Here is a 14,343-nt window from a genome sequence, read left to right on the forward strand (position 1 = left end):
TGGAAGGAGGAATTCACATTGTTATACTTTTTTCTTTTTTCAGCAAAAGTGTATATTAAAAATAATAAAGAATGATGAACAGGATTCACATCCGGGCATATCCAGATGACACAGAAAAATAAGTTGTCTTAAAATTCACCTTCGGCATTGCCATTAGCAAAGTAAAGACAAACCCAATAAACCTTTTGGATCCACCTTTGGCATTGCCATCAGCAGAAATCACAGGTCTAACAAAGAACATTAGATTTATCCTGTACAAAAAGACTCAATTCTCAAAACAGAATCCAGATCTCCCTTCAATATCCCATATAATCCAGAGTGTTACCTTCCCTATAACAATGGGAGATTTTCCAAGGATTGTTTGAAAGATAATTTTTGAAGAAGATCCATTTCTGCTGAAATTATCATGGAAAGGCATTCCTTCAACGTTTGAGAGGTCCTTTCTCTTCCCTCGTATCTTCTCAAATTCCATTTTGTCTATATAGTCATTGGGACTAGAACGAAACCTGACAGCCAAATATATTTGAGAGGCACCACCGACTTCCTTCTCCACCAAATCAGAAGATTGTTGACGGGGGTAAAATTTGGCCAAGCAATTGTAAATATATCAAGGAAAAACTGCCAAACTTTCTTCGAATAGATGCACTCCATGAAGATATATGCTGCAGATTCGGACACTTTCAAGCAAAGATTACACCTTGATGCTAAAGGAATGCCTTCATGTGAGACCTTGTCATCCATTGGAAGTCTTCAATGGATAAATTTCCAGCCAAACACCAAATTCACATTGTTCTACAATTAGAGACTAATGCAGGATTATTATGCATGGAAAAAATAGTAAGGAGAACAACCAAATATGTCTACCTTTTCCACAGGCCATCACAGGCTAGAATTAGGATTCCTCGATGTCTTCCTCAACGGAACAAAATTTATAAGCCAAGAATGCATAAATTGTTGGTCTCCAACATGACATTACTCTGTACCTGATGCATCATAGAACAGAAACTGCCTGTAGTGGAACCAGAAATGCATAAATGTTCGGAAAAAAATGACAATAAGTTACCCAGGATAAGTGAGTATGCAAGATTAAAATCCTAATAAAACACTTAATGGTGAAAGTATTTGGATAACAACCTATATTGAATAAGTAATATAGGTGCAGCAGTGCCACATCTAGATATTTTGCTCACATAAGGGATCCTGATGCACCCTTCATTGGCAGTGGAATAACCTTCCTCACTGGAAACCGAAACAAAATGCTTAGCTAATGCTTAAGGGTGTTCCAGTATTAACAAAAAAAAAAAAAAAAAATCTTCAATGGAGTGAGACACCATCCTTCATTCACACTAGCATGAGGCTACAAGGGAAGGGAGCAACTGAGAGAATGGGGAGAGACAGAGAGGACCTTATTCTTTCTGTTTGAAGACGGTCCTCATAGTATTTTTTCTTCATCTTCAGCATCAGCTGCAAGGGAAATATGGATGAACAATGTCACACTTGATGCCTACTTACCTAACCAATTTGTTTGATCATTTGACATGATTTTGCAACAAAGATCACCACCAATACTAGCATCGAATTAAAAATGCAAAAAAACGAGATCAACTCCTTTCTTCAATTTGATGCCTCATATAAGGGACATCAGGTCCCTAACAATCATACCTTAACAGCAGAGCTAATCACAGATTCAAGGTGCTCATGCTCTGCCTTCTTTTCACTGAGGCCTACCATTAAGGAGCAGATACCTTCACCTGCTAGCCTTTATCATTCGCTCACCAGATCATGACAATGCTGCTGTACCGGTAGCAATTGCAGACACAGCAGCAGCAACTCTGCCAAAGGAAACTACAACATGGAGCTATGCAGTGGGTTTAGAATCTTCGTTCTTCTTGTCTTCTGTCCTTTAGCAACCATTAATGGTATTTTCTCCACCTTCACTGTCACCAATGTACTGAGAATGTACCATGTTTAAACACATTGTCCTGAAACAGAAAGAAATAAAATGAGGCAATGAGATGACAAGGGAAATGAAGTTTGTTTTGGTACATGAGTCTTGAAATTGTGCATATCATGAATAATTCAGTCTTATCAAAGGATTGTAGGGATCTGCTACACTTCAATTCAGTTTTAAAGAAATGAAATTTGTTAATTGTTTCCCGTGGGAAAAAGAAAAATTTACCCAAATTTCGATGATCGAGCTGATACCATTTTTACTCATCCAAGTCATCTATTAATCAGGCTTGAAGATTTATATTGGTTAGTCACTAGAGTAGCCTTGTATCCCCTGATCTGCCACACACTTCTCTGCTGTCTCTGCAAACTTCTTGAAGCACTCCAGTGCAATCTTCCCTTCAGATATGGGTCCATGATCTGATCAAGCATCCCTTTCTTCTGGCAATGTAATCAATCATGGATAGAAAATGAGCGACCGAAGAGAAGATCCAGCTCCTGGCAACTGGCTGATTCTTGCATTTCCAATGTCAAGTGTTTCGAGAGAACTCAACTCGAAAATGCTGGCTGGGAGATACAATTCACTGCTGCAGCCCTTCACATTCAATTTTACTAACTTCTTCAGATGACCAATACGTCCAATTGTAGCCAATTTTCTACAGTCCTTGAGAAGCAATACCTCCAAATGATAATTTTTTGACAAGTCTGTAATTCGGGATAGTTCATAACAACCACTCAAGTTTAATTTGACTAACCACTCAAGGTGACCAATGGATGCATCAATTGTAGCCAACTTTCTACAACCTTCAAGAAGTAAAACCTCCAAATGTTTATTTTCTGACAAATCTGGAATCCGGGATAGTTCAACACAACTACTCAAGTTCAAAACTTTAAGCTTTTTTGCCTCCTGCATAACAAAACAACAACTTATCACATATTAATTGATGTTTAAAAGTATTCTTTGATTGACCGCAAGAAATAAGAGAGAGAGAGAGAGAGAGAGAGTTCTCAGAGACCTTGATATAGTTCCAAATCATCCAGTCCTCTGTGATTTCACTATCTGACAGATCAAGAACACATAATTTCCGTGGATTGATTGGTGTAAATTGTATAGGGCATCTTTTCCAACTAAGCCATCTCAGTTCTGGAAAAGAATGTATGAAGTCTCCAGCAACCTTGGCATAATCAACCTGTAGTAACCTTAGTTTAGTCATTGCCTCAAATCCTTCACTCATCACATATTGATTATTTAACCCATCATGGAAGGTAATACAGAGTCCTTCAACTTTCCCAGTTCCCTACAAAACAAGGAACCTTAAATAAGAATGAAAGGTTATCATGTAAAACCAAATTTAGTAATATTCACAAAGTTTGGTCAACCATTATTTCATGAGTGGGTCCATGTTATAATGGGCAATTTTAACTCGTTATGAAAATGCTAAAGAATTGAAAGAGTGCATGCCATTTTGCACATGATTTCAAAAATACCAGAACATAACATATTTTGGCACTTTTGGTAATTTGTGTGCTACTTTAATTATGTTTTGATTTCCAATACACTCTTGAATTGGGTTGAAACTAAAAACCTAAAAGATGGTGAGAGGGGGTTGGATCCTTTGTAACATGGACCGGAACCCACCCATGTCTGCCATTTGGTTTGTTAAACCTTACTTTTTAAGGACTATTTCTTTAGCTGAAAATATACAACTAGCTTATTTTTTCAAAGCATCAAAGCAATGACTGGAAACACAACTTTAAATGTACTAATCATTTATTGAAAGCCAACCTTTCGAGTAGTCAACACTTCCAATACGTCCTCATGCGACCACAACCTACTACGTTTCCCAACCTCCTTAATGCTTTCTTGACGAATAATTTCCCTTCCAAGACCTCTTAGCTGAGCATGCATCTTTAACTCATCTTCTTCACCAATCTTAACAAATAACTTTTGACAAAGAATTTTCATTCCTATTGTGGGGAAAAATCCACAGCCATCCCATATGTAGCATGCAATATTCTTATCCATTCCACTAAAAAAACAAGCAATATCAAGAAACATATCTCTCTCTACATCATCTAATTCATCATAACTTATTTTCAACCTATCTAGCACTTCTTTATTTGGAATTTCGGTTAACCTCTTCACTGTGGTTTCCCATTCTCGTTTTGATTTGCCAAGTAAAGATAAACCTGTAACCTCAAGAGCCGAAGGAAGTCCTGCAGCAATTTTTACCACTTCCATTGAGAGACCCAAAAAATTTTCTGGAGGTCGGTCCATTCGAAAGGCATGTTTACTGAAGAGGGTTAGAGATTGATCTAAATCCATTTCATTGGGCTCATAAATTCCATCTACTTCAAGAACATTTAAGACATGTCTATCTCTAGTTGTAATAATAATCTTACTTCCAAAACCAAACCAATCACACTTCCCAATTAGTGCATTTAAGATCATAACTTCATCCACATCATCAAGAACAATAAGAACTTTCTTATTGAATAATCTCTGCCTAATCATAATGATTCCTCGATCAACACAGGAAATGCGTAGATTTTCTCGATTCAAGATATTAGTGAGAAGTAGACTTTGCAAATAGACAACTCCTCCCTTTCTTTGCGAAGTTTCTCGGACATCTGCTATAAAGCTATATCCTTCAAAATGATGATAGATTGTATTATACACACACTTGGCAATTGTTGTCTTACCAATGCCACCTAAACCAAGAATACCCACAATTTGTCTATCTTTAGATCCAATGTCTAGCAACTTCATCATATTTTCTATATGAACATCCATTCCGACCATGTTGTGAGGAAGAGTCAAGTGACTATTTCTTAATCCATACGTCACTTGTTGAACAATTGATTGTATTAATTTCCCTTCGTACCTGCATAATTCAAATAAGAAAGAAAAGAAATGAGTTGAAAATTGGCGGTGGTGAACAGCTACTGATCCAGCCCAAATAAAAAACATCAAATTCCCAATAACCAAGAAAAAAAGGAAAACTATCACATAAAAATTTAACTTGAAAGTCATAAATTCTTCCAAATTGGTTAAGGTTAAAATCAGTTGCCTGAGTTTAATGAAGCCCCATTCGACTGCCACCATATCTGTACAACGAAAAAAAAAAAAAAAAAAGATCGGAACTTCCGGAGCTAATTGGTCAGTGTACCAATCCAATCCCAAGTAAAGGCCGAATGGGCAACAGTTTTAAAAGACGGATCAGGATTGAAGTGGGTCCCTGTTGATTCCGATCCGAAGGATCGGCCCTCAAATCCAATAACACAGGGATTCTAGGGTTTTTGTGCGTGAATCGGCCATTTAAGATCGGTCAGAATCGGGATTAGTTATCATTGGTTCCTATAATTCCTAATCAATTCTGATTCAAATCAGCTGATCCAGCGATCTGATTCTCGATTCTTAAAAGACTATGAATCAGCTGAGTTCGGCCCAAAGAAAAATAGACCAAATTCCAAAAAAAAAAAAAAAACCAAGAAAATTGGGACAACTATAGTATAAAAAATTGACTTGAAAGTTTCAAATTCTTCCTGACCCGGTAAAGGCTACTAATGCAATCAAAAAACAAAAAAGGTAAAGGCTACTAACATCGTTTAAAAAAATCAGCAGAAATGCCCAAGTCAAATTCTCAAAATGAAAATCAACGAAGCCCCCTTTCGATTTCCACCCAATATGGTATGAGGAAAAAAAAAAAAACGGAGGAAAATCTAGAAAAACTCACTTTTTTTGGTGTTCCCTCCTTATTAACCCACCAGCAGTATTCTTCAGATCCCATCCTTCCAATTGACCAACCTTTCTCAGAGCATTCTTCCACCCCTCTACAGTATCTCGGTTGAAATTCTTCTCGTGGTCTACAAAAGCATTCCCAAAGGAACCAGTCTGGTTTCGAACTTCCGATGGATCTACATCGTAGAAAACGGGCATCACTCTTATTTGGTCTTGGCTCCTTACTTTCATGCACTCCGCAATCTCTGCAAGCTCACCGAGGCACCATTTGCTGGAAGCATAGTCTTCTGAGAAGATGACAATGGCGATTTTGGACTGGTGGATTGTAGAGCGAAGCGCCGGACTGATCATTTCTCCGATTCGGAGTTCTTCGTTATCCCTGAACGTGTGGATTCCTATATCGAGGAGGGCGTTGTAGAGGTGATCGGTGAAGTTGGAACCAGTGTCCTCACTTCTAAAGCTCAGAAAGACCTCGTAATCCCACCCAGAAGTGTGGAGCGATGAAGAAGAGGAATCGGAAACCCACTCTTTTGTGGCAGATGATGCTGCTGCCTCGTTTTTTCCAGAAGAGGAACCGAACTCTTGTGTGGCAGATGATGCTGTGTCATTCTTTACCTTTGCAGAAGAATCAAGCTCTTCTGGCAACGGGCTGATTCTAGCATTTCCAATGTCAACTTTTTTGAGAGAACTTAACTCAAAAATGCTGGTTGGGAGTTGAATTTCACTACTGCAGCCCTTCATGTTCAATATGACCAAGCTCTTAAGATGAGCAATGGATGCATCAATTGTAGACAATTTTCTACAGTCTTCAAGAACCAATACCTTCAATTTTTTATTTTCTGACAAGTCTGGAATCCGGGATAGTTCACCACAACCACTCAAGTTCAATGTGACTAACTTCTTAAGATCACCAATGGATGTGTTAATTGTAGCCAACTTTCTACAGTCCTCAAGAATCAGTACCTCCAAATGTTCATTTTCTGACAAGTCTGGAGTCCGGGATAGCTCAGCACAACTACTCAAGTTCAGAACTTTAAGAGATTTTGCCTCCTGCGCGCATAACAGAACAACAACTCATCACATATTAATTGATGTTTAAAACCTATTCTATGGTTGATCCAAGAAATAAAAGAAAGAGTTCTTTGAGACCTTGATAGAGTTCCAACCCATCCAGCTTTCTGTGATGTCACTATCTGATAGATCAAGAACACACAATTTCCCTAGATTGGTTTGTGTAAATTGTATAGGGCATCTTTTCAAACTAAGCCATCTCACTTCTGAAAAAGAATGCATAAATTTACCAGCGACCTTTGCATAATCGACCTGAAGTAACCTTAGCTCAGTCATTGCCTCAAATCCTTCACTCCACACACATTGGCTATTTGCCTTATCACGGAAGGTAATACAAAGTCCTTCAACTTTCCCAGTTCCCTGCAAAACAAAGAACCTTAAAATAAGTATGAAAGATAGTCATGAAAACCAAATTTAGTAATATTCACAAAGTTTGATCAGCCTCTAGTTTGAGTGGGTCAATGTTATAATGGACCAACCTTTCGAGTAGTCAACACTTTCAATACGTCCTCATGCGACCACAATCTACTACGTTTCCCAACTTTCTTATGGTTTTCTTGACGAACAATTTCCCTTCCAAGATCTCTTAGCTGATCATGCATTATTAACTCATTTTCTTCCCCAATCTTAATCAATGACTTTTGGCGAAGAATTTCAATTCCTACTTCAGGGAAAAATTCACAGCCATCCCATATGTAACATGCAATATTCTTATCCATTCCAATAAAGAAACAAGCAATATCAAGAAATATAGCTTTCTCTTCATGAATTAATCCATCATAACTTATTCTCAACTTCTTCTGCACTTGATAATGTGGAATTTTGGCTAACTTCTTTATTGTGTCATTCCATACTGGTTCTTCACTGCCAAATAAAGCTGAACCTATAACCTCAACAGCCAAAGGAAGTCCTCCAGTAGTTTTTACTACTTTTTTTGAGAGATCCAAATAATTTTTTGGAGGTTCATCCATTTTGAAGGCATGTTTGCTGAAGAGTTTAAGAGATTGATCTAAATCCATTTCATTGGGCTCATAAATTCCATCTACTTCAAGAAGCCTTAAGATATGGCTATCCCTGGTCGTAATAATAATCTTACTTCCAAAACCAAACCAATCACGCTTCCCAATTATTTCTTTTAAATCAATATTTCCATCCACATCATCAAGAACAATAAGAACTTTCTTATTGGATAATCTTTGCCTAATCACATGAATTCCTTGATCAATGCTATCAATGTTTGGATCCTTTAGGTTCAAGATATTAGTGAGAAGTAGACTTTGCAAACGGACAACAGCTGCCCCTGTTTCGAAAGTTTCTCGAACATTTGCTATAAAGCTACATCCTTGAAAGTGAGAATATATTGCATTGTACACACACCTGGAAATTGTTGTCTTACCAATGCCACCTAAGCCACAAATACCCACAATCCGTCTATCATTAGATCCAATGTTTAGCAACTTCATCATATTTTCTAAATGAGAATGGATTCCGACTATGTCGTCAGAAATAGTCAAGGGCCCTTTTATTAATTCGCTCCAAACTTCTTGAACAATTAATTTTATTAAATTCCCTTCATACCTGCATAAATCAAGTAATGAGGAAAATAAAAAAGTTGGATTAAAAAAAAAATCATAACAATTGAACATGGAGGAAATATTTGTGAACTTAAATTTTCTAGTCTAGCATTACAAAAAAAGTGAATTAGTGATATTTTATTGCATTCTTCTAATGGATTCTCACCCCAAATATTTAACAGTAAAGAAAGAATTATGGGGTGCTAAAACATTTGAGTTGGTAAAAGAATAATAGCCAAAAGGGCCAAGGCTAGGGAGGGGTGACGAACTAAAAAGATTTCACATTGTTCTGGCCCTAAATCGTTCTTCCTTACCGGGAATGACTACTAAAATGACGCCAAAATATCCAAAACTATTATATTAGAAAAAAAACCTAATAAATGTAAAAAACAAATAATAAAAACTAAGAACTATTGATAGAAATACCAATTATCATTTCCGTGCTACACATCAAATAATTGATATATATTTCCTTACTCGGTTGTTGGGGAGCTATTTATAAATACAAAAATGAGCATCACAAAGAATTAGTACAGTTTTCTACCGGGGTATTGAACTATGCAAGGATTAATGGTTTCAGTATCAATCACCTAAATTTAAAATATGTATCGGAGATACATAAGACATGCTGAAGATCAAGGATTAAAATATTAATATCGATCACCGTATTGATTGGCTAAATTTAAGATACGTATCAAAAGATATCGTATCGTATTGAAGATACATTAAACCATGGAACTATGAGCTAAAGCGGGGCAAGAGCTATGGAATTGGTAATGATCCCAAGTCTAATGGGACAGGTGTCACAGATATTGTATGGAACTTATGTCATCCAAAAACATAGACAAATAAACTCCACATATACTTTTTTTTTTTTTTAAACCTTAAACTTTAGGGTCATAATTGATCTTTCAAAATTCTATTGATCGCAGATTAAAGAAAACAGAGTTGAAGGAGACACATCCCCCTTGATCGGTTACTAGACAAGGAATAACTCATAAAACCTTACATACAATCAAAGTTATGGGGTAATGATTACATATATTTCTTTTTTAAGTATAAAAATTTTACTTCCCTTCTTTTTAATTTCCCTTACAACCAAACAGTAGACTGATACAATTTCTAGCCAGGTTTATCAACAATGTGGAAAAACCTATATTGTGCACAATTGAAATCTTAGGCCTTGTAATGAAGGGAACCAAGGTACCACAAATTCTTAATCTCTTTCAAAACACTATTCAAGGTTAAGGATGAAGGAATGAGAAGCGAAGAAAAACTTTCCAATGACCTTAGCTCAGAAAAATCAAAATTGGGTGAAGAATAACCAGTAGCACATTAATATCGCATACTTGGCAACATCGCAAAAATCAAATAAGCAAAATTGGATTGCAAGACAAATAGGATCCTTGATGTTGCTACGGTGGGATGGAGATTCACTAAGAGACTGTGTTTAATGTCCAATTTCACATCTAATTATCATTCGAATATCTCAATACATTTTACGGACCAAAGATACAGGGATCTAAACTAGGGAGCATATTGGCAGTAATCAATTCAAACCCAAGTTGCCCAGATTGGTAGTGAATCAGTTATCCAGCTCAAAGAAAAATGGGAACCATAAAAAGATGTACCCAGTGCACGAGGCTTCTGCCATTACGTAGCAATGGAACAACCTCATTGTTGTACCAAGCCCTTACTTGCTATTGGAAAACCATAAGTATAAAAAATTGACTTGAAAGTTCCAAATTCTTTTCTGGTAAAAACTTTAAACTTGTACCAGAAAAAAATAAACATTGTTTAAAAATTTGATACAAAATCAACAGATTTGCCTGAATCGAATCAGAATCAACGAAATCCCCTTCCGACTTCCTCCCAATAAGTTGAAGGAAATGAAAAATGAGAAAAAGATTGAAAAGATTACCTTTTGGTGTCATCTCCTTAATGATAAAAATTGAAATCTCAAGTCATTGTCTTAAAAGGCCTTCTTGATATCATTTTTCTTTTCTATTTTACCTATTTAATAAAAATCATTTTTTTTTTATCAAAAGTACATAAAAATGGTGGTAACTACTTAAGAAAAATGGTTTTTTTGTGAGAAATAGTTTGGTATCCCTATGTGCACAATGATTTTTCGAACAACTGGGTGAAGAGATGTCCCTTCGCCCATCTTTCTTATAAACCTCTTTCTTCATTTTGAACTGAAAAAGAGGGGGCAAGGGACTTGGATTTCTAATTACAAAGCAAATGATTACTTTACCCCTTCATGTTGGGATTTTAAGCGCACACTGAGCAAAAATAAATGAAAATCAATTTTGACTAAAACATATAAATGACTCTTGATCTCTTTTTGTTTTGTATTTTATCAATTTTCTTTTTTTTTAAATAGAAACAAGCTCCATAAATTATATTAAATACAACCAAAACCATTTTTGTGAACCAAAAAAAAAAAACCATATTTTTTCTCCGATTCCATTTTCTTTGGTCAGGCTGATTCTGGCAAATACCTACTGATTCCAATCCGAATCAATGAAGATTGACCCAGTGCCCACTGAGTATGGATCAGGTCCTCGTATGAGAATAATTCTCCTACAATGTTTGATCTACACTTAGATTCCAATTAAGCTCTCTTCTTTTAATTGATTTTTATTTTGAATGGAGTCCAATTGTAAATGAAACACGGAACAAGCATACGAAGACCTGATCCGAACTCGTGCCCACCACCGAGTTTTAAAATATTAGCTATTAAGGTAAGTGTCTTTACCTAAAAAAAAAAAGAAAGGTAAGAGGAGTGTTGATCGGACTTACCCATAAGCAGAATTCTTCAGATCCCATCCTTTCAATCCACCAACCTCTTTCAGAGCCTTCTTCCACACCTCTACGGTATCCTTGTCGAAATTATTCTTGTGCTCCTGAAAAGCATTCCCATAGGAGCTACCAGGAGTCTGGTTTCGGACGACAGATGGATCTACATGGTAGAAAACGGGCATCACTCTCATTTTTCTTTGGCCTCTCTCTAATTTCATGCACTCCGCAATCTCTGCAACTTCACCGAGGCACCATTTGCTGGAAGCAAAGTCTTTTGAGAAGATGACAATGGCGATTTTGGACTGGTGGATCGCAGAGCGAAGCTTCTCATCGATCTTTTGTCCGATTCGGAGTTCTTCGTTGTCCCTGAACGTGCGGATTCCAATACCGAGAAGAGCGTTGTAGAGGTGGTCGGTGAAGTTGGTGCGGGTGTCCTTACCTCTAAAGCTCAAGAACACCTCGTAATCCCACCCAGAAGTGGGAAGCGATGAAGAAGAAGAAGAGGAACCGCACTCTTGTGTGGCAGATGATGATGATGCTGCGTCGTTCCTTCCAGAAGAGGGAAGCGGTGAAGAAGAAGAAGGGGAATCACTCTCCTGTGTGGCAGTTGATGCTGCTGCCTCGTTCTGTCCAGAAGCGGGAAGCGGTGAAGAGGAATCGGGAACGCACTCTTGTGTGGCAGATGAAGTTCCTGCGTCGTTCTTAGCCTTTGCAGAAGCATCAGTTATTTTGTCGAAGAGTTTCTTTAGAAGAAGAACGATGACAAGCCCTCCTACAACCCTGAGAGTCAACATTTTTTTCTCTCCCTTTCAAAGATGATTTGAGATCTACGAGCAGAAACTTGGATCTGATCAGTTGTTTTCTCAGTAGTCGACTCGCAAGAACAACAACAGAAGAGGAGAAATGATATAGAGCTTGAAGTCTTCGTCAACTCGAGGCCTGAGGGTCTTTGTTTAAAACAAAAAAAAAAAAGGTTCTTTGATTTTGAGTTATTTTAATCTGCAAATGGTGAGGTTTTCAAGAAAATGGGATTTCAAAAACCAACAACATCACGTTTAGACAGTACAAGATAAGACTAAAACTTGATAAAGTGTGTAATTTTTTATTTTTTGGGGGGCCGGGTGGGGGGGTGTCAAGTGATAAAGTGTGTACCTGCCGGACAGGTTCGGGGTGTTAAAAGTGTCTACGGTGAGGTGGAGGGTTATCCAATGCTTGAGGTGTATCGGGAATTCTTCCAGCGATTGAACTTTACAGTTGGATCAAGTATATCTTTTAAGACTAAAGTCTAAAGTGAAATTTGCACGAAGGTTCGGTGTACCCACTGGACAGGTTCGGGGTGTTAAAAGTGTCTTTGGTGAGGTGCAGTAATTATCCAATGTGCGAGGTGTATGATTAAATCTTGCCAATCATTGAACCTTATCGTTGGATCAAATGTATTTTTTAAGACTAAACTTAAAAATGAAATTGGCACGAAGTTTCGATGCAACTACCTTCTAACCCTATGGCAATATTATAATTTTTTCACCACTTGCATAGGAAAAAAATGGAAGACTAACGACAAAAGGTGGAGTTCAAATTGTCTGTAGTGAGAGCGGTGAGGTTACAAACAATTTTCACGAAAACAAAAAATTGGGCTTTTCAATATGAAACCGAAATTAAAAATAAAGAATCTTTTAATTTGATTTCGATTTTTAAGTTGGAATCATTCAAATCGAATTACTTGTTATCAGATAACTTGTGTTCTCTTTTTAAAATTGGTCGAAGCCCTCGCAAGCGTTGCCAACTTGTATATGTTCGGAAACCATGCTATATTGCTCTACTCTGTTTTTAATGTCTCTCTCTAGTCTCCACTCAATGCATTTGCGTCTCTCTCTGTGTATATTTCTGAGTTTTCATTCCTTTCTTCACCTTTTCCATTTTTTTAAAAATAAATTCACTATATGAGAAGATTCGACTCCTTCACCTTCTCCATTTTTTTTTAAATAAATTCCCTATATGACAAGATTCGATTCCATGACCTACTCTTGGCACCAGCTCATCAAGTCAAAGCTGCTACAACCCTTCCTTTTTTTAATCCCTCTTTACTTTCCTTCGATACTTTATTTTATCAAATAATATCACTGCTCATAGTGCATTTCAAAGTTCAGACTTCAGAGCATGGATTTAGTTCTTCGTATCGGAGAGAATTGGTCAGTATTGGTCATTTTTATCTCTTTGATTTTTAGAAGTATGATTTTTTTACTTTTTTACCCTTGAAACGATACGAATAACTGATTCAGATCGATCAAGGGTTGGAGATCGGTCTCAACTAATACCGATACGATACCAATACTTGAAACCATGCTTCAGAGGTGAACAATGATAATTGAATAAGGATTGTTGCATGGATGGGCCTTCCTAAGAAAGCCTCATCATACCTTGTAGACCTCCACCAAGATACTGGCCCTTTGAGAAGGAATTGCAGCCGCGGGTAAGAGAGAGGCTTCAATGTTGGGTTCGCCAAAATCAAGTATGTCACTAGCATTTGAAAATCCATCATTGCTTAAAACCTGATTTTCCAAAATTTAAACATTTTGCACATGTCACCACACTTGGTGAAACAACAGTCTTACTCTTATAAAGGAATCCTCTATGATTAATATCTTGGCTCAATCCGTTAACATTTTTTGACTCGGCTTGCAAATGTGGATGATAATCCCATTCCATATAGAGAGTTTAGAATCAGATGAGGGAAATTCAATCCTTCATAATTTGGATGGCATGCAGCCTCTTTAGATGATCTCTCTTAAACCTCCTTAGATGATTTTTCTCGAGTAGTAGATTCTGAGATGAAGCATAATTAGGAGGAAGTGTCAGATTTAAAACAAATAACGGAGGAGCTTCATTAGGAAGACACTCGAATTACTGCTTTGCGTAGGGAGAAAAATCACCATATTAGGTTTGCCCCTTATTTTCTTTTCTCTACCAATTGGAAAATATGATATATTTTGAAAGATCACAATGTACGCTCGTTATTGCTCCTTTTTTGGGAGATCTACATTTGATTATTCAGTAGTTCTTGGATTGATGCTTTGATTCTTTTTCTTTTATTTGTTTGGAGCTTAGTTCTTCTTGGTGGCATGTTTGTCTTGTAATATTCACTACAAGAAAACGCATTTGTGGCGACGGTAAAAAAATACTATTGTCGCCAAATATAATATA

At 37.0% G+C, this 14,343-nt stretch overlaps 1 protein-coding gene across 13 annotated transcripts; it reads right to left on the minus strand.

The window, feature by feature from the left end:
* Positions 1–12,146, minus strand: LOC122058216. Of its 13 annotated transcripts, XM_042620795.1 has the most exons (13): positions 11,143–12,146; positions 7,243–8,341; positions 6,994–7,123; positions 6,842–6,885; positions 5,688–6,742; positions 3,737–4,835; positions 2,967–3,248; positions 2,180–2,857; positions 1,663–1,982; positions 1,406–1,464; positions 1,135–1,239; positions 865–1,009; positions 1–792 (listed from the first exon to the last, which is right to left on the minus strand). In XM_042620795.1, exons 1-8 carry the CDS (start codon positions 11,934–11,936, stop codon positions 2,408–2,410), a joined length of 4,953 nt encoding a protein of 1,650 aa, XP_042476729.1. In that variant the 5' UTR covers positions 11,937–12,146; the 3' UTR covers positions 1–792; positions 865–1,009; positions 1,135–1,239; positions 1,406–1,464; positions 1,663–1,982; positions 2,180–2,407. The 13 variants fall into 13 exon arrangements, with proteins under 13 accessions (XP_042476729.1, XP_042476728.1, XP_042476726.1 ...); XM_042620794.1 differs by having other exon boundaries at positions 5,715–6,742; positions 6,842–7,123; positions 11,143–12,145; XM_042620792.1 differs by having other exon boundaries at positions 2,206–2,857; positions 6,842–7,123; positions 11,143–12,145.
* Positions 12,147–14,343: the final 2,197 nt, after the last annotated feature.

This window comes from Macadamia integrifolia, chromosome 12 (assembly GCF_013358625.1).
Source record: "Macadamia integrifolia cultivar HAES 741 chromosome 12, SCU_Mint_v3, whole genome shotgun sequence".
Lineage (NCBI taxonomy): Eukaryota > Viridiplantae > Streptophyta > Magnoliopsida > Proteales > Proteaceae > Macadamia > Macadamia integrifolia.